The sequence below is a fragment of the Melospiza melodia genome, chromosome 8, assembly GCF_035770615.1.
Source record: "Melospiza melodia melodia isolate bMelMel2 chromosome 8, bMelMel2.pri, whole genome shotgun sequence".
NCBI classification, from domain to species: domain Eukaryota; kingdom Metazoa; phylum Chordata; class Aves; order Passeriformes; family Passerellidae; genus Melospiza; species Melospiza melodia.
In genome coordinates this window covers 39,328,130-39,353,692 of record NC_086201.1, presented here as the reverse complement: position 1 = coordinate 39,353,692, position 25,563 = coordinate 39,328,130, and the positions used below count along the sequence as shown (strand labels likewise).

Below are 25,563 nucleotides of genomic sequence, written 5' to 3'. Positions count from 1 at the left end.
TAGAGCCTCACCATGGATTTTCAGGGAGGAAAACCACCTGGCAGGTCATTAACCTCATCCTCAACACAGTGTGCAGCAAACGGAATCCAAGCTCACACGCTTGCTGTGGGGCCAGGTGGCAAGGAACGCTATTTTCTTAGGGAATGGACAGGAAAAGGGGGATCGGGGAGGGGGGTTTGTTTTGGGATTTCAGCTGCAATCTCCAGCTCATCCAACCAGCCTGGCTCTTGTCAGCGCTGCCCTCCTGCAGCGCAGGGGACTTTGTTTGGCTTGGAAGCCCCCAGCTGTGCCCGTAATAAGACTCCGTGTCCGCTCTGCGGTCCTTCCACCTCTCTGCACTCCTCAGACAATAGTTCGCCTGTGCTGCTGACTTTGGCAGCATTTCCAAAGTTTTGGCTCCTTCCAAAGTTTCCCCTGCACCAGGCAGCCAACCTTGGCCATCGTGCTTTGTTGTCACATCCCGTTGCATCCCATCCTGGGCTCTCTGCTCCCTGCGGGGCTCTGTGCTCCGTGCTGGAGCTTTTGGGCCCCCAAACTGGGGACATGACACGGAGAGATGGCTGGCAGGCCCTTTGAGGATGGATGCTGGGGTCATGAACAGCCTGGATAGGGGGCAACTGGAAAAGGGAAAGCATCACCCAGGCCTTGAACCCACCCAGCTGCGCACATCCCAACGCCGTAGTGAGAAATCAATCAATTGAACGCCTTGAAATCAAGTTGAGCGATGACAACCGGATATCAGCCAAGGCTGAAATCCCTCTTTCCCTGTCGTGTCTCCACAGGTATTTAAGCAGAAAAACTTAGAGCTTTTGAGGAAGTCCACACAGCCTTGGAGATGGATAGTAAAGGGGTCAAACAGGTGGGTGATCCTTTGCTGCTCCACGCAAGTGCTGGGGAAAGCCAGCAGGAGCTGGATGAGGCCAGAACTCACATCATCCCTTTCCAACCAACAACCAGAGCCAGTATTTGATTATTCCTTTCAACTATTCCTTCTTTCTACAAGTCACTTGGTTTTAAAGCAAAATACAATGCAATAAACAGCTTTAATGCACTGAAGTTCACCACCTGTAACAGGACAGTTGCCAAGAACAAGGAAGGGTGTATTTTGTGTCCCTGCTTGCATGAAGACAGAGATTCCCGATCAGGTTTGCCCCCTCCTGAGCGCAGGGATGATGCCACAGCCAGGCACGATCCCAGGCTTCAGCATCCCCCACGGGCACAATGCCATGAGCCAAGGGCATCCCTGCAGCACAGCACCACGGAGATGGGTACCCATAAGCTATTTCCTGGGATGATAAGGGGTTAAAAAAAAAAACCCAAACCACACAAAAAAAGCTCAGCAGGCATGCCTGAAGGGGAGGATTAGAGAGAATAGGGCCATTTCTCAGCAAAGACTATGGCAACCTAAATAGAAAAGTAACATTACTCTCAAGACAGGGGCCCTTTCCCTTTACTCCTGCCCTACAATGTCACTATTGTTTTGCTGACAACTGGTAATTATCCCAAGCTGCACACACTGGTATTCCCACCCTTTAACCGGGAGGGATTTTGCAGCCGCCGACCCTCTGACACCAGCAAAAATTCGCATACCAGAGAGTTCAAAGGGGGGGCGGGCTGGGAAGGCCGGGCAGCCTTGCGGGGATCGTCATTCCCAGGGTCCCGGAGGGCTGGGGCTGGGAAGGCGCCTCTGGAGATGGGCAAATCCAAGCCCTGCTGGAGCAGGCTCACCTGCCGGGAGCACAGCACCGTGTGCAGGTGCTGCTGGAGCACCGTCAGAGAAGGAGAGCTCAGAGCCTGAAGGGGCTCCAGGAGCGCTGCAGAGGGACTGGGCACAAGGATGGAGGGACAGGAGCCAGGGAATGGCTCCCAGCGCCAGAGGGCAGGGATGGATGGGAGATTGGGAATTAGGAATTGTTCCCTGTGAGGGCAGTGAGGCCCTGGCACAGCTGGGGCTGCCCCTGGATCCCTGGCAGTGCCCAAGGCCAGGCTGGATGGGGCTGGGAGCAGCCTGGGACAGTGGAAGGTGTCCCTGCCATGGCAGGGCTGGCACTGGATGAACTTTAGGGTCCCTTCCAACCCAAACCTGGCATTCTGGGATTTGGGACGGTTTTGTTACTGATGGCCACGCTTTGGGTTCAAGGTGTCCCTAAAGTCAGGGGGTCTTTTCTCATATCACCATCCCAGATGAAAAAATGTTCACATCCCAAGCATCCAAGTCTAAGCAGTGAATCTTTTCTGGAAACAAAAAACAAAAAAACAAACCAAAACAAACAAACAAACAAAAAAACCCCCACCACCAAACAAACAAAGAAACAAAAAAACCCACAAAAAAAACCCCAAAAAAAACAAAACCCCCCAAAAAAAGGCCCAAACCCAAAACCAAATGAACCAACCAAACAAAAAAACCAACAAAACCCACACAAAAACAAACCCCCAAAATTAATGCTATGGAAGCAGAGTTTCCCTTCCCTGCTTAAAAGTTCTGGGGAGCTGGGACCCCCAGGATGAGACCTGCAGGCTGCGGCTGTCCAACTGCAAGAGGATGAGGGTGAGTCAAATCCATAATTTTTCATTTACAGCATGGAGGAGTCATAGTCCCAACATTCCCTGCCTAACAGGAGTTCATCTTGGTGCCAGCCCCAGCTCAGATAAGGTGATAAAAAGACTCTGGAAACTGCCTCAAGATGGATTAAAACATTCCCATGGTCAAAATGTAGATATTTTTTTCCTGCTTTTGCAGGCTGGTACAGGAGCCAGAAAGCCCAGAAAAAGTGCAAAAAAAGCCCCTTTTTTTTCCTGCCACAGGCTGCAAGCAGCATAGCCAAGGTCAGAACAAGGCAGAGGACACACACGGCCTCCAAAGGACCCAGCTATGAGCACCAGCTCCTCTGGCATCTACTTAAATATTGCTATTTTATTTTTTTTTCTGCATTTGAATTACACGATCACAGAAGTTTCTTCCTAATGGGAATGCAGGAAACCAGTTTTTCCTGCAGCAAAGCCAATTCCACAAATACTAGCAGTGACCTGTAAAGTTAAAAAAAAAAATCCCCATAAATCTTCCCTTCCTCGCAGCAGCAACAGCAGTGTCACTCGCAGGGCTGGGACTTTATTTATTGTTGTTTTAAGCACCCAGGAGAAAAGAAAATGCTTCTAAAACCCCACTTAACCCGCTCCAGCTGCAGGGGAAAAAAAAATCCCACGTAGGCAGGAGCTGCGCTCTGGGACTCCGGGCAAGCTGCAGCCTGTCTCTGGAGCACCCAGCTGGGATTTGGGGGAACGGACCCCCCCTTCTGCCAGGCCCACGGCCTCAGCAGCTCCTCATCAGCGCGGGGCCGTTTGCAGGGCGCAGCGCCCGCACAGCCTTGCCCTGGGCGCAGCGCCGCGCTGGGGAGGATGCTGCAGCCTGCGGGAGCTCCTGGGGCTGCGCTGGGAGCCAGCTCCTGGCTCCTCTCCGCGTAACAGCGAGGATCAAACCAAGACTGTGCTCCCCAAACCCCTTCTGGCTCCTCTGCACCCCGCGCTCGGGGACACCAGAGCTCAGTGGCATGGGGAGAACAGCAAAGCTTGCACGGCTCTGGGGAGAAACCCTGGCTGGCCACTCCACAAGGAAAGAAGGCAGAAGAAAGCCCGGAAAGGTGCTGCTGGGAGTAAAGGCTGAAAAAGAATGAAATGGAACAATGTTATCAGGCAGCTGTGCCACGGGTGTGGGGGCTCCGGAGGCACAGCACTCACTGGGAGCCACCCATCGCATGTTTGGGCACTGAGCTCCGGCACCAGCTGCACACGGATGGGCAGGGAGGCCCCACCAGCAACACCTGGAGGCAAACCGGGCTCTCAGGTGATTGAACAGCAGCAGGGAGATAAAATGATTAAACAGCTGAATGAAGGAAATGGGAAGTGGTTTTTCTCCCGACCCCAACAGACACATTTTTACTGGTGTTGCTGCCACCGAGGCTGACCCCGAGGCCAGAGGGATGCCAGGGGTTAACAGCCACCCCTGCACAGCTGGAACAGAGGGAGGGACGTCCTGGGAGACCCAGGTGCTGGGATACAGGGGATGTAGTGGGAGGCCAGGGCGCTGAGAGGCAAGGAATGTCCTGGGAGGGAGATCAGAGCATTGGGATCAGGGGATGCACTGGGAGACCCATTTCCACTGTGAGAGTCACATTTACAGTGACACAGGCTGTCCCACTCCAGTGCGGTCCCCAAACCAGGCCTGGTGTGTCCTTCTTGGGGCAGAGGTGCTTCACCAGCTGCCTGGGGTGGGTCAAGCATCCGCAAGCCTGCTCCACCACCGGTGTTCTCAATTGCCCTGCCGCTGGGCTGATGTTTGGCACCAGGAGCCGCTGGCAGAGCCCGGGGCAGGCGCAGGGAGCGGGGCCAGAGCCCAGCCCACCCCTGGGGCTGCCCGGCCATGCGAAGCGACACATCCAGAGCCGGGATGGAGCGGGATCCCGCCAGTGTCCGCCCGCACCGCGGGTTAATCCCGTTGCTAGGACACCCGCGGGGGAAGAAATACAACACTTGTCGGATTAGAGTCTAGACGGGCTGACCTTTCCCTCCGAAACCGGCCGAAAATCTGGCCCCGTTGGCTAAAAGGAGGGATTTTTGTCGCCGTTTAGGTGTTTGGTTTTGTTTCAGATGGGAGCCAAAGAGGGAGGGACATCGCTGTCGCTGAAAGAGTCATTTCAGTACCTGCCGCCGGAGAGGGATGTGCAGGAGACGGCCCGGGGCTCGAAACCTGCTGCCAAGCCCGGGCTTTGCCCAGCAACTCGGCTGACAAAAGAGCCTTTCATGAGAGGGGACGATGTCAACTCTGCAATTAGCGGGGGAAAAGAGAAAAGAGCCGAAGGAAGATTATTACCTCCAGCAGTTGCCTCTGGAGGCCCCTCTCCGGTGGCTTCCTTAACTCTTTCAGATGAGCCCAAGGAGAAGGTGGGAAAGGAGCCATCGGCCAAGGGCTGGCTGGAGCCAGGCTGGCAGCCCAGCCTTGAAGGGTGTCATGAGGATTCCCATCCCCCTGGCACCCAGAGAGAGCCAGGCCCACAGCCCCACTGCATCCTGGCTGGGAGGGAACTGTCTGATATCTCCATCCAGCCCAGCACCAGGAGAATCCTGGTGGGATTAGACTCTGATCAGGAGCCCAGCCCACGGGGTACCACGCACGGGCATGGGGATGCCAGGACACCCACACACCCTCCCTCTTCATGGCCTGACATCACTGTCTCCCCACCAAAGAGACGTGCCCAGAGCAGCTGCAGAAGTAACAACTGGTTACTCAAACCCTGAAGTCTGAGCTACCTGGGATAGTGGAAGGTGCTCCTGCCCATGGCAGGGGGTGGAACAAGATGGGCTTTGAGGTCCCTTCCAAGCCAAACCATTCAAAGAGTCTACAGTAAAAGCCAAAAATCAGAGGCTGCTGTCACACACCTCTCTCTGCCCACAGTGCCACGGGCTGGGACTTTCTCTTGCACCCTGATATCCAGGGGGATTTAGTGCCACCTGGAATCATTGCAGGTTTCTACTCCACCCACTCCCACCCGTCAGCACCCCCTGAGCCCCAGCTCCCAGCATGACAGGGCACTTCTCCAGCTTTGGAACCCAGCTGGGGAGATGCTGGCATCACTGATAGGGTCACATGATGTGTCCAGGGGTTCCCTGTCATCCACACATCCTGGGTCCCCAGGATAAGGCTCCTGGCCCTCTGGAAGCATTTTGGTGTCCCAGGGGAAGGAATAAGCTGTACAGAGGCCTTCCCATCATGCCACAAGTGAGCACCACCAGCTTATCTGGGGATTATCAAAAAGTTGCTGTTTATCCAAATGTCAACAATCTCCAACTCAATTAAGTTACAGACTAACAAGGAGGGTGGAAAAGAATAAATTGGTTTGATTACTGTGTCTTCCAGAGGGAAGGCAAGTGGCTAATTTAGGAATGATGAACTCAGAGGTAGCTTCAAGGACCATTGGGCTCTCAGAGATTTATGCCAGTGGTGACAGTGGGAAGAGCATGGGGATGGTAGTGCTGGGTTCCAGGTGCCCCAGCTCCTATTCCCACCCTGGGCTGTTGGAGCAGACTCCCACAACCTGAGGACAGGGTCAGAGGAACAGCCAGACCTTACAGTCCCCAGGGGAGCAGGAAACCAGCAGACTGAGCTTGGGAATAAAATAAAACCACAATAAAATCCACTAATGACCAATTTCCATCTTAGAAGAGGTCTGGGAGGCCATGCCAAAAAAAAAAGCAATAAAAATTCCGCAAAAGCAACCCTTTTAAGACACGGGATGTTCTGGAGCAGATGTTGCTTGCTGAGAAAGCGCCAGCGCCGCTCGGAGCCAGAGGCACAGCAAGGCTCTGAAGCCCCGACCCTGGGGCAGCCCCAGCCCACAGCCCAGGGGGTGTCAGTGCCCTGCTCCATTCCAACACTCCCTGGGAGGCCAGAGCCGTCCACCTCTGCACGGTGGCAACCACCCCTTCAACCCACAGGGCTGATTAACCATGCTCACACCTCCAGAGTGCGGAGGGTTTTTGCCCTCAAGCCTCTCCCTCTGTCTCTCCCAGTGGTTCCAAAACCATATTAAGGCAATGCCAGAGCCCCGGGTAGCTGCACAAATTTCCAAACCATTTTCTAACCCCATCTAGCTCCTTGGGCTTCAATGATATCTTTGGCAACAAGCTCCCAGGCTAACCAAGCCTGACACTAAAATCACACACACTGCTGCTACCACGTGCCTTCCTCCCCCCACAAAGTCAGGGACTTGTTCCCAATCCCCAGGATTTAAGGGGACTTAGCACCAGCTGAAATCATAGCAGGTTTCCCCTGCACCACCTCCACCTATCAGCAGGAAATGGCACATCCTCCCGAGGGCAGCAGCACCGCTGCTCCACGCACGTGGCCACCCAAAGGATGAGGAATGTGGCTGGAGGACACCAGAGCCAGGGAGAGCGCTCCCACAGCTGGCAGAGAGGAAACTGGGACATGGGATGACGCGGAGCTCGTCCGTCACGGAGCCTCACAGAGTGGTTTGGGTGGGAAGGAACCCAAAAGTCCCACCCCCTGCCATGGCCAGGGACACCTGCCACCATCCCAGGCTGCTCCAAGCCCTGTCCAACCTGGCCATGGACACTTCCAGGAATCCAGGGGCAGCCACAGCTTCTCTTGTCAACTTGCACCAATGCCACGACACCTTCAAAGGGAAGAATTTCTTCATAACATCCAAGACACTGCCTCCAGGCTTGCACACAGAGCGATTGCAGCATGCTCTTGGAAAGGATTTCTCTCCAATGCTTTCCCAAATGTCATCAGATACAACAGAAGAATCACTAGAGTGTTTTATTAATCCCATACCTCTGGACTGCTGATATATATCAATACTTAATCCCAGATGTCTCCTTCAGAACTTAGAACTCTCTACCGAAATGCCAGAATTAATTATTTTCTTGGTAAACTATCGAGAGTTAGGGAAAAAAGACAGCGCACTTGCTGGGATTGTTATTCCAGTGTTTAGAGTATCATCCCTGACACTTATGACAGGCCAGAGTGGTGCAGAAGAGACTCGGTGTCCCTGTCACAGAATATGGGGTGGGTTGGAAGGGGCACCCAAGCTCACCTTGTTCCACCCCCTGCCATGGACAGGGACATCTTTCACTCTCCCAGGCTGCTCCAAGCCCATCCAACCCAGCCTAGAACACTTCCAAGGGATCCAGAGGCAGCTGCAGCTGCTCTGAGCACCCTGTGCCAGGGCCTCACTGGGAAGAATTCCTCCCCAATATCCCATCCAACCCTACCCTCTATCAGTGTGAAGACATTTACCCTTGTCCTGTCACTCCAGGCTCACGTAAAAAGTCTCTCTCCCTCTTTTTTATCAGAGGGCTCAGCCTTGGATGAGTCCTTGCCCCTGGCCCCGCATGCTCCTGCCTCCTCATAAAGAAGTGGTGACATCCTCCCAAGAGCAAAGCCAGTTTCCCAGCAGCACATTTTTTTCTGCTCAGGGAGTTTTTAAGCCAGGCGGTGACGCTTGAAGCAGGATTGCAAAATGTTTTCTCCAAGGACTTGGATTTGCTGCTTAACAGCACCCAAGTTTTGTCGCCATAAACACTGGAAGGAGACGTTTGTCCAGCTGCAAGCCAAAATAAATAGGGAGCAGTGTTACTGAGAGGCTGCTCTTCAGAGAAAAAAAATAAAACCCTGCTTCTCCAGAATATGGAAGTGTATGGGCAGGGTTTTCTAGTGGCCACAGGGAAGAGCAGCTCTCCATCCCTCCAGGGACATGCAGCAGTGGGGAGGGAGCTCCCAGGCATTCATGCTGCTGGGCCAGCAGACACCATATGGAAACCTAAAACCAAGGCAAGAGCTCTGGGAGAATGGTTGCTGTGGATGGACCAAATTCAGGTCCAGAGCTGGGGAAGTAATGGGTGAATTAGGATTAGGGCTTGAAAAGGTTGTGTGCTTCAATGGAAGCAAACTCCTGCCAGAGAGCACAGCCACTCTGCAGGAATACTCAGTCTCTTTTTAAACCTAATTTCCAGCCCCAAAGCACCATCCAAGCACGGCCACTTCATCCCTGCCTCCACCTTCTTGGGACAGGCAGGGGGGATGGGACCCGCCTGCCAGGGGGATGGACCAGGAGCTCAGAGGTGCTGCAGGGAGATGCCCGCAGCCTTGTTGCCTTCCAGCTGCTGGCAGCCTGGGCAGCTCCCCCTCCCCAGCAGCTCCCACGGCACAGATAAGGTTTTGCAAACAGCAGTCCTGCCAGCTGATAAGGAGCTGAAGAGCCTGAGGAGCTTCTGGAGCACAGCATCCTCCCCAGTTCCTCCAGCCCCTGCTGGGAACCTCAGTGGTCAAACGACGCTGCCAGAGCTAAGAGGCGCCAGCCCTGCGTGAGCCAAACCCACGATGCTGGGTGCTGCCCACAGCCAACTCCCCATCTTTTGGACATCCCTAAAATAATGCTAGGGAAGCTCTGATGCCCCTGTCAAACCCCCCCAGGTGCTGACAGCAGAGCAGTTGTGTCACAGGCTGTAAATCGCTTTGCACAGCAATTCCATGTGAGGAATCCCAGACAGAAGGACCCACAGCCCCCTGGGGATGGAAATTATCAGGAATGAGCCTCTCAACCTGCAGTTCCAGCACCTGTTGTCCATAACAGCGGGAGGAGGCAGCTTGGATTCCCAGGTGCTGCCTGCACCCTCAGCAGCAGCACGGCAGAGAGCTGGGGCTGCTTTTGGGGTTCTTCCCAGCCCCAAACTAAAGCACAGAAATTCAGTGTGAGAGAAGATAACAGAATCATGGAAGCACTACAGTTGGAAAAGACCTCCGAGGTCATCACATCCAACCACTAACCCAGCACAGCCAGTTCCACCATTAAACCATGTCCCAAAGAGCCACATCTACACATTTTTCAAACACTTCCAGGGATGGTGATTCCATCACTTCCCTGGGCAGTCTGTTCCAATGCATGGTTGTTTCTACCACCAGATGGGCGTGGTCTGGCCAGCAGATCGCCCCCATCCAGGCACCTGGGACAGGATTGCCCCCTGGGAATGGGGATTTTCCCAGTGTCTGACCCAGCCCATGCTTGAGGTCACTCACAGCCCTATCTGTGATTCCCCTCACACTCGCCAGACCAGACGTGTGACAGTGTGGCAGCATCCCCACGCTATTCCTCATGGCTACGTGCCCTTTCTGAGGAATCCCAGAGATCCAGTGATAAGAGGCCAGCCCAGCTTGTGGCAGCTAAGCCCCCAAATTTGCAAGGCAGGCAGATAAACAGAAAGGTTATCTCCATGCCAGGACAGCCTTTGGAGCAAACATTCCCCAGAAGCCATCACAAAGGCGGGCTGGCAGAACAGGCCCTGCAGTCCTTGGACATTGAACCAAGGGAAGCGGGGGAAGAAAAAAAGAAAAGAAGGGAAAAAAGCCACACCAACCCGCTGAATTCCTTTAAAACCCGATCTGCAGGCTGCCTTTGGGAGACGGCCAAGTCGGCCAAGTCAGCTGGGTGAGACGGGCGCCTCCTGCCAGTGGTGACCAGCGCTGGCCGCACTCCCCCGGCACTCATCCGCCCTGCACGCCCTGGGGGAACCTCCTGGGGGCCCCAGCTCGGCTGCCCAAAGCTGAGGGATGCACCTGCAGCTCAGCAGAGGCTCCTGGCTGGCCCTGAGTGCCCAAGGATGCTGATGCAGAGGATGAGAAGGGCATGGATAACTCTGAGTACCCACTGTAAGAGCAGTGCCCAGCCCTCCAGCTCAGCTTGGCTGCACTGGACAGTCTCCAGGGACCTAAAATAGCCAATTCAGGATTTCACATGGGAACGATGTTCCCAACTCTGCAGATCTCCAAGGGGAGCTTTGTTCCCTTGGCCCCTGGGGAGGCACCCACGCCACTGAAAGCAGCATCATAAATACAGCCCGGGGCACTTGGAGAGCTTCTCCCAGTGTTCCCAGACGTGCTCTGGGAGTGCTGGGCATCCCCACTGCCCCTCCACAGCTGACCCCGCTGCCCACAGAGCAGTGCCAGAGCTGTTCCTAGATGACACAAAGCCTTGCCCCAGTAAATAATCCACCAATTTCATGGCTGACTTCCAGTTCGCCTGCACCTGAGGATGCCACTAACAGAAACGTTGTGCCTAGCCTGGCACAGCAGAAAGGGACACGAGTGATGCTTCACACCATGCTGGCACAAGCCAAAGACCAGACCACTAGCCCAGAGAAAATCCACCGTGTCCTTGTTTTTGGATCGTCACTTGCAGCTCAGCTGCTTTGGCAGTTGGGGTTCCCGGGATCCAGGCGGGGGCTCCCCGTGTCAGCCGTGGCTGTTCCCGCCTCCGGGCACTGGGCACACATCCAGAGACGGGCTGCGAGGGGAGGAGGGCTTTCATCCCGCCTGGCAGCCGGCAGGAAGCTGCCCTGTCGGGGAGGTAAAGTTCACCAGAAACACAGGCAGTGGGAGAACCGGCTCCTGGGGAAAAAAGGGCTGGCGAGCTGAGTCAGCACTGAATTCCCCTCTCCCGGCGCGCCAGTACCTTGAGAATTGGGATGTTACAGGGAGCCCCGAAGGCAGGGAAAAGCCCAGAAGCGTGTGGGAGGTGTTGCATCCCCAGGGCATAGGCTCGAGGCTCCCGACCACTCACAACACTTCCAAGGACATGCAGCTACAGGGAGGATTTGTGGAGAAAAGCTAACACATGGAGCACGGCCACTTTGGGGCAACGCCATCCTGCCTGTGCCACAGCCAGCACGGACCTCTCCTCCCAGGGAACTGCAGTCAAGGATTTCCCCAGCATCCCTGGCCGCTGATGGGATGGAGCACACGGGACCCCCCGGGCTAGGGAGCCGCAAGGGACGTGGCCATTGAAGGAATCAGCCCCAGCTTCGGGAAGCGCGACTGGGCGCAGCATTTGCTCAAGGGGAGACTCCAGCGCCCATTCCTGCTGGGGAGAGCCTCCCAAGCGATGGGGGGCGTCAGGACAGGGAGGAGGTATGGGAGCCCGAGCAGGGCGGCAGGCGCTCCCCTCCCCAGCATCCCGCAGCATCCCGTGCACGTTACCCGGCTCCGGGGAAGCAGCGGGGACCAGCAGGACAAAGAGCCCGAGCAGCAGCCGCGGCGGGGGGCACCTGCGGGGAGGGAAGGGCACAGAGAGGTCACTCACCCTCCTGCCGGGTGCGAGGCGCCCCCCAGCCCCCAGCCCCAGCCCGTGGTCGCAGCCGGGACCCCCAGCCCCGGCGGCCTCGGGGCTCCCGTACCCCCCGGCCGCCCGTGTGTCGGGGCACCGGCTTCCCGCGCTACCCCTGCCCCCGGCGGCTTCCCGGGCCTGGTGCCGGCCTTCCCCGGGGTCCCCGCGGTACCGCGGCCCCTGGGCTCCCGCCACGCTCACACCGAGGTGCCCCCGCCCTCCAGGGTCCCGGTGTCTCCCTCCCCGGCGGCTCCCGATTCCCGGCGCCGCCTCTGCACGGCGGCTCCGTGCTTCCCGCACTACCTGTGCCCTCCCCATTCCCGCGGGTTCCACCGGCCCGCTGCCCCCCGCAGCCCCGGCGCTCACCCCGTGCGCATGGTGCCCGCTCGGCGCCGGCAGCGCAGCGCGGCTCGGCTCGGCTCGCCTCGGCTCGGAGCGGCGGGATCGGCACGGCCCGGGGGGCGGGGAGGGGAGGGGCGGCAGGGCCGGCCCGCCCCGGGCGGGTGAGCCGAGGCCGGGGCTCTGCCCGCCCCCAGCCCCCGGGGCCGGGACTCTCACAGCCGGCGTCTCCGGCAGGAGTCGGGGACACTGTCCGGGGATGGATGGGTGGGAGAGGCACAGCTCTTCTCGCCGAGGAGCATCCCTGCCGAGGAACATCCCTCCCCGAGGAGCATCCCAGCTCTGCCCGGGGCGCGGAGAGCACCCTCGCCCCCAAAGGGCACCCACCGCCCGCAGGACCTGCCCGGGCACCTCCTACTCCACCAAGCCCTGGGCTTCGGCCTGCAGGCCAGGTCTGGTCTTGAAGGAGGGAGTGAATCAGCGAGCTGAGATCATTGCCTCTCCCAGCACTTATCCGAGCCCCGGGGCACGGAGCAGGGCTGGGCGCTCTCGGCATGGCACCGCCGTTCTCCCTTCCTGGCCCTTTGCTCGCCCTCACTGCGTGCACGGGCCTCGGCAGCTCCACGGTCCTGCCTCCCTCATGGTGCCGTGAGCCCGGCCCGGCCCGGCCCGGCCCGGCAGGGTGTGGAGCCCGGGGGTTCCCGGACACCCTCCCGGGGCAGCTCTGGCTGCGGGCTGCGATGCCAGAGCCACGGCGGCAGCGCCCCGCACCTCACCCTGCCCGCGGCGGGAAAGGAGTTAAAGCTGAGGCTGCTGCCGCTTTCACTCCTCCCCGTACCCCCGCTTTCATCTTCCTACAGCCCCAGGATTATCCCAGCGGGATAATCCCCACAAAACCTGCTGCCACACCTTGCTTTGTCTTCCGTAGCATTTTAGTGCCCCGCGGCAGCAAAAAGCTTCTGAAATCCAAGTCCTGGAAGGTTAGAGGGGATGTAGAAGTGATTCACTAATGATGGCAGAGGCGTGTTTAGTCTAAGGCAGGGTTTGGATCTAGCAGGATAAACCATGACATCCAGCTGCTCGGCTCTGCGCTCGCACAGGGGCACGCTAGCGCTCTCCGAATTTTGGCCATAAATCTTTCAACGGCATCAAAGGCAGGCAGCCCCTCAGCACAACCCCCATCTGGGGGCCATGAACACACACCGAAGCTGCCTCTTGTTTGGCTGCAGAATGTTTTCACGTGCTCAGGACTCTTGAATTTATGCTTTACCAGCTGGATGCTGAGTGATTTACCAGCCCTTTCTTCTCCCACAGCTGGATTCCTTCCTTCCAGGTAGAGGTTGGAATACCTGAGCTGCACAAAAGGCAACATGTTGGCAGCCCTGAGTCACAGGGCTGCATTTCCGCGAAGGGATTTTGGAGGGGTGGATGGGCTGCAGGGCCTGGAGCAAGGGGGAGGAGAGTCCTGCGACAAAGACGATGCTTGGAAAATAAATCTCCTTGAAAATGGAGAAGAATCCTGCCCGATAGAAGAGACCTGTTTGGAGTGACCTGGCTTTGTGTGGGCTGGATCAAAACAAGTGGATAAGTGCTCCCGTGGGGTGGGAGAGCCTGTTGGGAGCTCTGGGAAGGCTGCTTTGGCTCCACGGGGGAATTCTGGCCCTTCCAATGTTATCTTCGCTGCCGGGGCCGGGAGGTGCAAACACTCGGGGCTCCCCTGACTGCCTGCCCGGACCTTCCCACACGCGGAGCACAGCGATGTTATCGCTGCTGCAGGTGAATGTGGAGCTGGATTACATCCCACACTTCCTCCTTGCTGCACCTCCGGACTCCACCTGACCCAGCTGCATTTGTTCGAGGGCATCACCTTCTGCCACCCTCCAGTCTCGCCTGTGTCTCAGCCCCGGTGCTGTCCCCACTGCCCCGGTGCTGTCCCCACTGCCCCAGTGCTGTCCCCATTGCCCCGGTGCTGTCCCCACTGCCCCGGTGCTGTCCCCACTGCCCCAGCGGGGCCGTGGTCCCCCGCAGCAGAGCTCCATGCAAAGCCCCCCTGACACCAGGGCAGTTTCCCATCGCAAAATCTCCTCCTGCTGAGCTTTAAAGTGCAAGAGCCACGGAGGACAGATAATGAGGCTCATCTTTTCCCAAGCAAACAAACACTGCCCGCCGCGGGAGGAGGGACACCCACGCTGCCAGTGGAGGCAGCTCTTTCGAAAGCCGACCAAATGGAAAACAGTGATGCTCCGATGGTGGCTCTTGCAGACCAGACTTCCCAAGCCCCAGCCAAAAAGGCTCTCCTACCCCGCAGGCTGCCAGCTCCAGCAAAGCTTTGGCATTTTTTCATCTCTGTGTGGATCCCACAGCGTCCCGCTGTCGCCCCACCCCTGTGCCTGGCTCCCACCTGCATCCCGCGGCCGGTGGTCCCGCATCCCGTGCTGGGTGGCCCCGGGCACGGACACCCCGGTGCGAGGACAGAGGGGCTGCCCCAGCTCCCAGCGCACAGCCCCTGCCAGCTCCGCGGCCGCGACAGCGCGGCCGCCAAGAAATGTCACCCCGGCACCCTCGCGGGACACTGGCCTGTTTTCCCTCCTTCGGGCAAAGAGGAGGGGTTGGAAACCCGTCTGCTGCGGCCCAGGCGCGTCCCCGGCAGCGGCTCCGGGGCTGGCATGCGTTCCCAGGGCCCGTGTCCCCCTCCCGGCTGCTCCGGCGCTGGGGGGGTGGCGTGTCCCGGGAGCCGCGGGGGCGGCGGGGCTGCCAGCGGGCACCGAGAGCGACACCGGGGCCCAGAAACGCGGCTCGTACACGGCTGTCTTCGGAGGCTCCTTCGACCTGCTCAGTCCCGCTTGCCAGCACGCCGAGTGAGGAGGCTGGGGAGCAGTGGGGGGACATAGGAATTGGGTCAGGGGGGCAATAAAGGACAAGAAGGCGGAGGACAATATTTGGCGAGTGTCCCTGCAGAAAAACAAAGGCTGAAGCAGAGAGAGGAAGCAGAAAACCACCGCCAGGCAGGGCTGTCCCATCTGGGCCAACCCCCATGGGGAAGCTGTGGCTGGTGCTGCCACTTTGATGTGCCATTTGTCCGTGTTAAAGCCGCTTCCTCCCGGGGCAGCCTCCGGGTGTGAGTGCTCGGCACCACTGGGAGCTGCTGGTTTTGAGTCTTGCTGCCACATCTGTTGCTCTGGCTCGGAGCTCTGTGTCTGCTGATGGCCCAGGACCTGCCAGGATGTCCTCAGGAAAGGGCAGCATCATGCCCTGCCTTCAGCTGACACCTCTGGAGAGGATGTGGCGAGTGAAAACCATTCCTCCTTTCCAGAGGTGAAGCACGCACAGCCACAAAGGTGGGCGTTTGGGAAGGACCCAGGCAGTGCAGGCAGGGCGTGGAAACAACTGGAAATCCAGATAATCCCTCAGTGAGGAAAGTTGGCGGGCACAAGGTCTTGGCTGAGTCGGGAGCACAGCTACCTGCCCATGTAGGCGGGGGATGAGCTCAGCCGGGCCGGGTTGCTGGGGCTGGGAGTGCGGCAGCGCCACGCCTGGCCCCGGCAGCCGGAGCTGGTGAGTGTTTTAGAGAGGGGCTGCAGAGAGCACGAGGTGTTCCAGGGGCGGCTGCAGACCTGCTGGCAGCAGAAATGCTGCGGGATCTGGAGCCCACCCATGGATGGGAAGAGGATGGGATGGGACAGCACGGATTGCTGAGGCTCTGCAGGGAGGTGAGCGGGGCCAGGGAACCAGCACACCATCAGCTCCTGGCGCAGCAGGGGCTGCACAGGTTCCAGGCGGCACAGCCCTGAGCCCTGCACAGAGAGCTGCTGGGCAGGGCACCCCAGGCCTGGCCACGTCCTGCAGCCGCTGCGGAGAGCTCCCATCTGGCGGAATCCTGACGTGACAGAGATAGCCTGGCGCGTTCCCAAGCTGGACATTGTCAATGAAATTGCTGCGAGAGAAGGGCAAGCGAGAGCTCTGAGAAGCCAGCAGAGACACAGCCACTCCCTCAGCAGAGGGACAGCTGGGAGCTCACCCCTACGCACAGTGACCTCCTCCCCGGGGAAGGGTGAGAGGGACCAAAGGAGGGATCCCCCTTCCTTTCCCAGAACCGGGGAGCCCTGTGTGGTGTCCGCAGAGACAGAGCCAGCCCCAGCTTCTCAGTTCACACGCATGTTTCGTGCCCTCTGCCCACACCCCTGGGCAGTGCCTACTGCCTCCCACACAGCCGGACAGGGCACCTGGGATGTCCGGGCAGCCCCCGCTCCCTCCCGACTTTCTCCGTGACTCATCCGCTCCAGAGGAAAACCAATCCTTCAGCACACATCACAGCAAGGACCGGGAGAAGCATTCCATGGGAAAGGGGACGCGGCGGATGCTTCTCGCATGCCTCATCCCAGCGGCTCGCCCTCGGGTCCCTGCCTCTCGGCTGGCTGTGGGAAATGGCACTTGTTTCCCTTCCCGCTCTGCAGGCGCGGGCCAGCACCGCAACAGGAGGAGGGCAGAGCTCTGCAGCCATGTCAGACCTCGGGGCATCCACGCCACAGGTGCGGGGGCTGGGTTTAGTCCCCCCAAAGCTTCCGAGGGATCCATTGGAGAGAATGGAGAGATCGCCCCTTTCCCCCATCCCACTGCACATCCTGCCCAAACCTCCCATCCCTCTGCAGGGCTGGGGCTCGCTGGTAACAAGAGCTGTTCCGCACCGCTGCCAAACTCAGGAAGGCTGGGAGAGGTCCCAAACCCTTCTGTGATGCCTGAATTGCTCATCCAAGGGAGGAGTCCTCCTCCCACACTAGAACATCCCGGCTGCCATCTCCAACCCCTCCACATCCCTCCTACGGCCAGTGGGAGCTATCCACAGCCTCCAAGTCCTGGCTGGGATGGGTTTCCCAGGATCTCCCTCCTTTCCGCAGACTGTGCCCCTTCCTGTTTTCTCCACGAAGTGCAGTTCAATTCAATTCAGTTCAATTCAATTCCATTCAATTCAATTCAATTCAACTCAATTCAAATCATCGCTGACTGCCTTCCCTGCTGGGTGTGAACTGAGGCCAGCAGCCACAAAGCAAGGAAACTCATCTGGATTCCTGCTTCCCCTCACCAGCCCTTCCAGAGGGACCACTTGAAAAGCAGTTCATTTTTAGCTGGAGCAAAAGAACATGTTCCCCTTCCTTCCTACATTGCCAGACAGGTGTTTGGTCAAGGGAGAGCTCTGAAACCCAGCCAGGAAAGACAAGGACCTCCAGGAGAGAGTAATGGGCCTGAGCCCAGGCTGTCACTTGGGGGACAGCCCTGAAAGCATCCCTGTCCCCTCGGCAGGCACAGCGCTGACGTGGCTGTCTCTGGCCGCACAGGGAGCTGGATGTGGACAGGATACAGGCTGCAGTGCAGGGTGGTGGCTGCACACGAGGGAGCAGCAGCGCCCTAGGGATGCTTTCCCAGTGTGCAGGTAACACAGAGGAAACAGCCCCAAAATGAAAGATCCTGGCATGTTCTCGCTGCTTCCTTGGGGATTGTCCCAGCACCCTCAAGGCTGTCACCTCTTCTCTCCCAGGCTGCACTCGGCATCTCCTCTGCAGAAGAATGGTCAATTTTGACTCATTTGGGAAAAAAAAAAGAGAAAAAAGAAAGTGAAAAAAAAATTAAAAGAGAAAAAAAGAAATCAATGCCTTTTGCTCTAGCAAGACTCAAAATAGGAGCTGTTTCCTTCCTGGGAAAAGGAAACTTGCAGCTCCCCACTGAGAACTGGGCTGCTCCAGGCTCCTCAGCAGCTGGATACGCCGAGGTTCTGCCCCAGTTCCGTGTGCTGGGATGCACAGGCTCCCTCCTGGGGAGGGGGAGTGGCCCCAAGGAAGGACTGCTCCTGTGAGAATCCTCGTGGTCCCCTAGGTCAGGAGGAGCTGACCGTGCTCCTGCTGACCCATCCGTGTCCCCATCCTGGTGCTGGCCACTTCCAAACTGTCCAGGACATTCAGCTTGTCTCTCCAGGATAACCCCACCAGGATTTTTATTCCAATTTAAGAGACTTTCCCACCCTGAGGGAAAAAAATGGGTGGGAGTGTGAATGCTCCCAGGGGAAAGCCCTGTCACTGTGTCCATCTCATCCTTGTGCACCCTTCCCACCTCCCAGTCCCTGCAGAAGACTGGCTGAGCTGGTCACCACTGGTTTGAGCACACTTAGCAGGACAAGCCTCCGGCTTGCTCCTAGTCGTCTTTCTTCCCTATTCATATCTGACTTGATGTGTTTTTTTCAGATTTCCTGTTCTTCTGGGAGTCCTTCTACTCCCCAGCATCAGTTTTCCTTGTACTCTTATTTTTTTTTTTTCTTTTTGTCTGGGATTGGCCGGGTTTGTTGTTTTTAGGGGTATTTTTCGGGACACATTTCCTCATTTTCAGAGCAGATCCAGAGCAGCACCTTTTCCTGGTGGTTCTCAGACTGTTTCTGGAGGAAGGGCGCCATGTACTGCATTCAAAACTTATATCCCTATGTCTTATCCCCAACATTTCAATCCGGTCTGCAAGTTGAAGTGTCCCCTTATTACAGCCTCCCCTAAAATCTGTGAGTAGCTGGTTTAGGTGTCTGATGTTGATGCGGAAGCACATTTAGGTTTGCCCTTGCTCTGTTGTCCAGGCAAAGGAGCATGGAGTAATGGAATCATAGAATTCCAGAATGGTTTGTGTTAGCAGGGACATTTAAACAGCATCTCATGGGCAGGGGAACCTTTCCCTGGACCAGGTTGCTCAGAGCCCTGTCCATCCCAACCTTCAATGTCCCCAGGGATAGAGCATCCACCACCTCCCTGGGCAAGTTGTGCCAGTGTTCCACCACCCTCATCCTAAAAAGATGCTGCCTTACTTCTTAACTAAATTGACGCTCTTTTAGTTATGCACTTTAGCGCTCTCCTGGTACTGCAAGAGGTTGGATTTGCTTCCCATATTTATAGCAGTTACACCGTTTTCCTGCTGGCATTTTCAGAAGTGAACGTGAGGTTCATTTCCCACCCCAGTCTGTCCATGCCCTCTCCCCCAGCCATCTGCTGCCAGTTTAAATTCCCTTTGACACCGCAGTGATCAGTGTCCTGTACGAGTCCCTTGCATCCCCAGATGTACTCTGAGCCAAACCGTAGCTAAATGCCCCCTCCCTGACCCATTGTCTCATCCCCACCCTGAGATTCCAGCTCTCCAGGTGTCCCCTGGGTCTCACCCCTGGGAATGGTGGGGTTTTCCTGGGCCCCAGTGTCTGGATGTAGCTGCCATGTCACCTCCGATGCTCACATGGCGTGGCACCGCAGGCGCTGTGCTGCAGTCGGGTCATCTCTCTGCAGGTGTGTGAAGCCAGGGGGCATTGGGACACCCTCCTGGGCTCCCTTAGGCGCACAAAGCTGCTGTCCCCAGGCACCGCTCCCCCCAGAGAGCCTGACCTGCTGCCTCACCCCGGGGATGAGCAAACTGGGCCATTTTCTTCCAGCACTTACAAGCTGCCTTTGGCTCGTCTTCACTTGCTCAGCAAACGCCCCCGAACAGGTCAGCACTTTCTTCACAGCAAAGCTATGCAAGGAATTTCTCTCCTAAGGCAGCTGGACCCTTTCCAAAGAAGGAAAGCTGCCAAATTCCCACCCCCCCCAAGCCCCCAGCAGCGAAACAAGGTGCAAATTTGGCCCCTGGAGGCTTTCTGTTCTCTTCCACTTCTGCCCTTGCTGTCTGCTGGAGGTGGGGAGGAAGGGGCCCTCTCCACTGCCCTCCCATGCTGCGGTTGAGTGTAGAAGGGAAAGGGCTGGTTCTGTGCCAAAGAGAACTCAAGGTGTCAGAGTTCTGTCCAAATGCAGCAGGTAGGAAACACGGGTGTGGGTTTGCAGCTCCCTGTGCTCCTCTCACAGTGCTTGCTGGGCAGTGGGCACCTCTCTGCTCCCGATGTGCTCCACAGGGCTGGGGACTCTTGGACAGTGGCCTCCTGTGATTTATGTATTTTTTCATTGCTTCTCCATACTTCCTGCTATGTACGAGCACGGCTGTTGCTGCAGGAAGGAGGCTGCTGATCTGGGCTGTGGGTTCACAATGCTTCTGCCTTCCACTCCCCTTCCCCAAGGCTGCTGCAGAAGGTGCAGCTCCTCCACCCCTGTCTGGCCCCCAGCCCCTGGCAGAAATTAGCTTTCAGGCGCATCACCACAGCAGCATGCTCATGTGCTTCATTTCTCTGCCTACAATTCTTGGACAGGAAAGTTGGGGCTTTTCTCTGCTGCCCATCTGCTGGGAAGGGCAAAGAGCATCTCCAGGGGATGAGGCCGCTCCGCACACATTCACATTCCAAGTGCCAAGGAGGACTCCTGAAAGCCAAGTGCCCAGGAGAACACGAGCAAGTCAGCCTTGGGCAGCCAGTGACCCTTTGCAAAGCTCAATGACCCAGGTGCTCCTGCGATTTCACAGAAGCAAAGGTACCAACTGTTGGGGGTACTCTGGGCTCTGGCAGAACCTCTTTACAAACACAGTGCCCAGCTCTTTCCGCTTTCCTGAACCAGCAGGTCACCCCCAAAAGAATCTGTAAACTCCCATCTACACAGGAAAAGATTACGGGGAGCTGATCACGACCAACCATGGGGATGGGCACCACCATGCAGCTCCCCTCAGCCCCCATCCCGAGGAGCAGCCCCCAGCAGAGCTGTGCCCTCAAGGCACTCATTGCTCCCCTCTCAAACCCTGGGCTGCCCCAAGTGCTGGACCCCTGAGAGCACTAAGGGGTCTCGCTGGCCTCACCTGGGGTCCCCACCCACACATCCTCCAGTCACAGCAGCCCCAGGCTGAGTCCCGGCTGAGCTCTGGGAGGGTGTGTTTATTGATGGCTGTGTCTCAGGTGGACCTTGCACCTGGGCAACAGGTAGCTTATCTCAGCTGCTGCTTCCTGGCTGGGCCTCACACTGCTGCGGTAGACAGCTTGCTCCCCGTCTCCCAAAGGATGCCGAGAGAAGAACTCTGGCACCTCCGAGAGCACTTTCACTGGTACCCTGGCTATCTTCTGCCAGGGACCCTGCCCAGCTCTCTGCACCCTCCCTGGGGAGGAGGTCGACTGGATGCCCAGGCCTCCTCTTCATCGTATGTGCCGCCCACGGCATTGCAGTAGAATACCGCCTCCTGGGAATTGTCCTCATCCATCTTTCGGTGGGATTGCCCTGCCCTCTGCCGATCTTTCAACACATAGGCAGGACAGAGACGGCGGTCCCTGGCTGGGAGAATGTGGCCATCTCCAAGGACGAGTTTCCCAGGGATCCTCACACAGACAACCTCGTTGGCATAGTCTGGAGTCAGGACTGCATCCAGAGCATGCCCCGCTTGTTTGAAAGCCAGTCTAAGCTGTAAAATAGGAGTTTTTCCCAGCAGAATGCACAGCGGGATCATCACCCTGCTGCCCATGCTCTAATGAGCTGCATCTGTAGTGTTGTCAGTGCTCACCTGGAGCCAGCACTGAGGCACACTGTGGGGAGTGTCCGTTTGTGATTTAAAAGGAGGGGCAAAATATCCATAGCAAAACTTTATGTGAATTTTAATAAGACTGAAAAGTCAGAGTCTGGTCCTGGAGAGGCAGTGGCCATGAACATGAGTTTACTGATGGAGAGATCATGTTTATCCAAAGGAATGTGGATTGTGGGGATGCATTGTTTTGAGGATGGCCCTGCACAGACACCCCAACCATCTCACCCTGTGTCTGAGAGCACTGTCCAAATATTCCCAGAGCTCTGGCACCCTTGGGGCTGTGCCCATTCCCTGGGGAGCCTGTTCAGTGCCCTACCACCCTCTGGGGGAACAACCTTTTCCTGATATCCATCCTAAACCTCCCCTGGCACACGTCCAGGCATTCACTTGGGTGCTTTCACTGGTCAGAGAGCAGAGCTTGGAGCTGTCCCTTCACTGCTCTTTATGAGTAGAGAATGCAGACCCCGATGAGGTCTCCCCTCAGTCTACTCTTCTTCAGGGTTTTATTTTTGTCCCCAAGGGTCAGACTGCAACCTCTCTCCAGCAGAAAGAGACAAAGAGATGTACCAATCAACAACAAGGGCAAACAAGCAGGCAGTAATAACCAACACTAGATCTGCCTAGGTCATGGGCACAACACCAAGATGGGTTGGCCTGTGGGCAACCTCAGTGACAGTGGATCCTTTTCATTGCTTGGTACAGAATCATCACCCTTTGGAATCTGTTAAGGCAGAACACTCTGATTTTGGGGCTCCCATATGTCCCCCAAGGTAATGGAGGGTAAGAAGACCATCTGTGCCAGTCGTGCATCCCAGCGGGCTCAGGAGACATCAGCGTGTCTTTTATTCATGTAGAGCTCCTTTGGAGCTGCCCCACAGCAAGGTGAGTTGGCTGGGCTGGGGGAGGCCCCAGAGCACTGTGTGCAAGGGCCCTTTATGACGGTGGTCACTGTGGAAGGAATGTGGCTGCGTGTCACAGGGCCCTTGGACACGTGGCTGCTGGTGGCCAGTGTTCAGAGGAGGCAATGGTACAGAGTGGTGCTGCAGGGAGGCTCTGTGCAGCCAGCTTGTTCCTTGTTGTCCCCAGGTTTTAACAACTTTTTTTCCATGTGCCCTTAGGGACAGATCTCGCTGGGACAAGGAAGGAGAAGGAGGAAGTTGCAAACCCTGACATTACACTGACCACACGGCCAACGCTGATATCACAGCGACTCAGAGCATGGCAAACATGAAGGCTTCTGCTCCCGACCTGGACATTTTTGGGGAGAGAATTGTTTCCCACCCAAATGAAGTAAGCAGCCTGTGGCCAGGGCTGGATGCCCCCAGGAACTGGGGGCTCCTCAAGCTGGGTCTGCTGGGCCCCCCTCAGCTTTTGAAGCCATCAGAGTGTGGTGGAAAAGGGAACCACTTCTCAGAGGAAGCTGGGGAAGTTGCTGTTCTGGCAGCTCTCCCTGTGCCTCTTCCAGGTGCCAGATTTCGTGAGGAACATGCACCAGAGATTTGTGTCCAGTGCACCTCCAGATGACAAGCCGTTCATGGACATCCTGAGGCTTACCGAGGCCCACCCCACTGATGTCGCAGTCACCCTCCTGCGCTGTGCCCCATCATGTGACAGGTACGGGAGCCACCTTCCTTCTGGTCTCAGGGCTCACTGGCCCTTAGGGCCCATCACCCTGTACAGACAGTCCAGTGGTTCTGACAGACAGGCAGAGAGTTCCAGGACCCACCAGGCTCTCTGTTTCCCAGTCATGCCATGTCAGCCACCCAGTCTGCTGCCGTGCTCCCTCCAGGGCTCTGTCACCTAGGCGCCCACAGCTGCTCAGTCCATGATGCTGCGGCTAAGATCCTCCTGACACACAGCTCTGATCCCACAGGGCTGCTAAAATCATGTGGAGGACCATAGCTTCATCAGGAATGGCAGTGGACAAGGTGCTGCCAACACTGCTCAGTGTGCTGGAGGACTGGCCGCTGCATAGAGTGTCCACCTCCGATGGGGATGAAACCGGTGTCTTTGCCCTGGCTGTGAGTTTCTGCAACTGGCCTTTGCTGGCCCCAAGGCCGCCCCTCCAGCAGCTCTCCATCCTCCTTCCCCCACTGCATCTGCCTGCCTCAGGCGCTGCCCTGAAACCGTGCCCAGGGGCAGCTTCAGGCCCACCAGGCCCCGTGCTCCCCCTACCTCTCTGCCGGCCTCTCCCTGCCACGCTCGGGCCCTGCCACATGGACACCTCGACATTGAGCGCTGTCTCGGGGGGCTTTGTCCCTTGCAGGCAACGAGGGTGGTTTGGGAGATTCTCCGCCTGCCCTGGTGCCCAGCACCATTTATGGAATATTCTCCCCGCCTCCTTGTGGCTCTGCTCCTCCAAGTGTTCTTCAGCACAAAAGGGATGCCAGAGGAGGTCAACACCTTCTGGAAGGAATGTGAGGAGCAACTCAGCATTCCCACCAGCCCCAACAGGTGCTCCATCCCACTTCTTCATGTCCTCAGGGCAGGCACCATCATTCCCAGTGTGACCTGGGCTTTGCTGTGCCCACAGGTTTGCAGTGCAGACTATGAAGGCACTGTTCCGCCATCTGCGGTATCTGGATTTACTGGTGTCAATGGAACGCAAGCGTGGCTGGGACGAACTGCTGTGTGCTGACACCCACCACTATGCCGTGGCTCTGCTGGCCAGGTGAGACCCCCTTCTCCCCACTGCCTCTGACATTTGTGCTCTGTGCCCAGGGTGTCCCACAAAGTCCCTGTGGCCAGGGGCCTGAGGAGGTTGTCACTGAGGGACGGCCAAACACACTGGAAAAGGCTGGGAGAGGAGGGCGCCCAAGAGTAGCTGCCTCCCAAAGGGCGCGGGTCTCCTTGCAGGGTGGTAGGGAAAGACAAGAACTGTGTGAGTCAGTGCTGGGAGAGGCTTCCTCCTGCTGGCTCAGGGTTTTGGTGGCTTTTCCGCCTTCCAGGGAGTTGCACCGTACCTCGAACCCCTTGTGTTCCTGCATTGCACTCCGCTTGCTGGGGCTGCTCAGCACACAGGAGCCACACTGGGATCTCCCTGCCCTGGCATTCCTTGTGGAGGTGAGCCTCGAGGCCAGCGCTGCCTGGCTGAGCTGCCTCCCAGCTCTCTGCCCTCTCGTAGGCACAGCTGCCAGGACGGTGCCCGTGCCCTGTGCTGCTGCCTGGGCCCGGCCCTGTGCGGCTCCGGGCTCCTGCCGGCCGGCTCCCTGTCACTGCCCTGTGCCTTGCAGGTCCTCGAGTGCCCTGACATGAGGGAATGGAGTGACAGTGCCCTGGAGATCATTTCAAGGTGCCTGCAGAGCAAATCCAGGGAAAAGCGTCGCTTGGCACTCAGAGGCCTTGTGGTTCTCAGCAAAGATCCCTCAGTGGTGAGAAGGGGGCAGTGGCTGAAGCCGTGCAGTCAGCGTGGGGCTTCGGGCACTGGAGCAGCTGCTCCCAGCTCTCCTGCCTCCCGCTTCAGCTGCCCCAGTGCTTCGGGACAGGTCTTTGGCCTCTGGCCCTGTGGCAGAAGGGTGGGGTTGCAGCGCCAGAGTGGCATTGGTGGTGCAGCCATTCATAAATGACTTGGACACAGCACTGGAAGAAATACTAAATAAGTTTGCTGACAATACTACATTGGGAGGAGCTGTTGACTTCCTAGAGGGTAGAGGGCCTGTAGAGACAGATTTGCAGGCTGGACAATCACCAACCATACGAAGCTGAACAAGGGCAGGTGCCAGATGCTGCATCTGGCATGGGCCGCATGGCTGTGTGGCTAGAGCAGGGAATGAGAGACTGGAGAACTGTGGAAGGAGACATGTGGGGATCCTGTGATGGAGAGTAGGAGTCATCAGTGCCCTGGCAGCCAGGAAGGATATCTGGAATGCATCAGGCACAGGATTTTCAGCTGGGCAACAGATAGGAATGTCCTGATCTGCTCTGGGCTGGCATGCCCTCTCCTCAAGTACTGAGTGCAATTTTGGGCACCATCATATAAAAAACCTATGAAACTATTAGAGTTTGTCCAAAGGAGGATATTAAAAATAGTGAAGGGTCTACAGGGGAAGCCATAGGTGGTGTGACTGAGTGCATTTGACCTGTTCTGCCTGGAGGAGACTGA

General features: G+C 57.3%; 1 protein-coding gene across 1 annotated transcript in view; it reads right to left on the bottom strand.

The window, feature by feature from the left end:
• Positions 1-12,091, bottom strand: part of COL18A1 (collagen type XVIII alpha 1 chain) — a 36,545-nt gene extending 24,454 nt beyond the window's left edge. The window contains exons 1-2 of the mRNA XM_063162751.1: positions 12,045-12,091; positions 11,552-11,619 (exon numbers count right to left, since the gene is read on the bottom strand). Of these exons, the coding sequence (XP_063018821.1) occupies positions 11,552-11,619; positions 12,045-12,055 (79 nt within the window). The 5' untranslated portion in view covers positions 12,056-12,091. The remainder of the gene's footprint in view (positions 1-11,551; positions 11,620-12,044) is intronic.
• Positions 12,092-25,563: the final 13,472 nt, after the last annotated feature.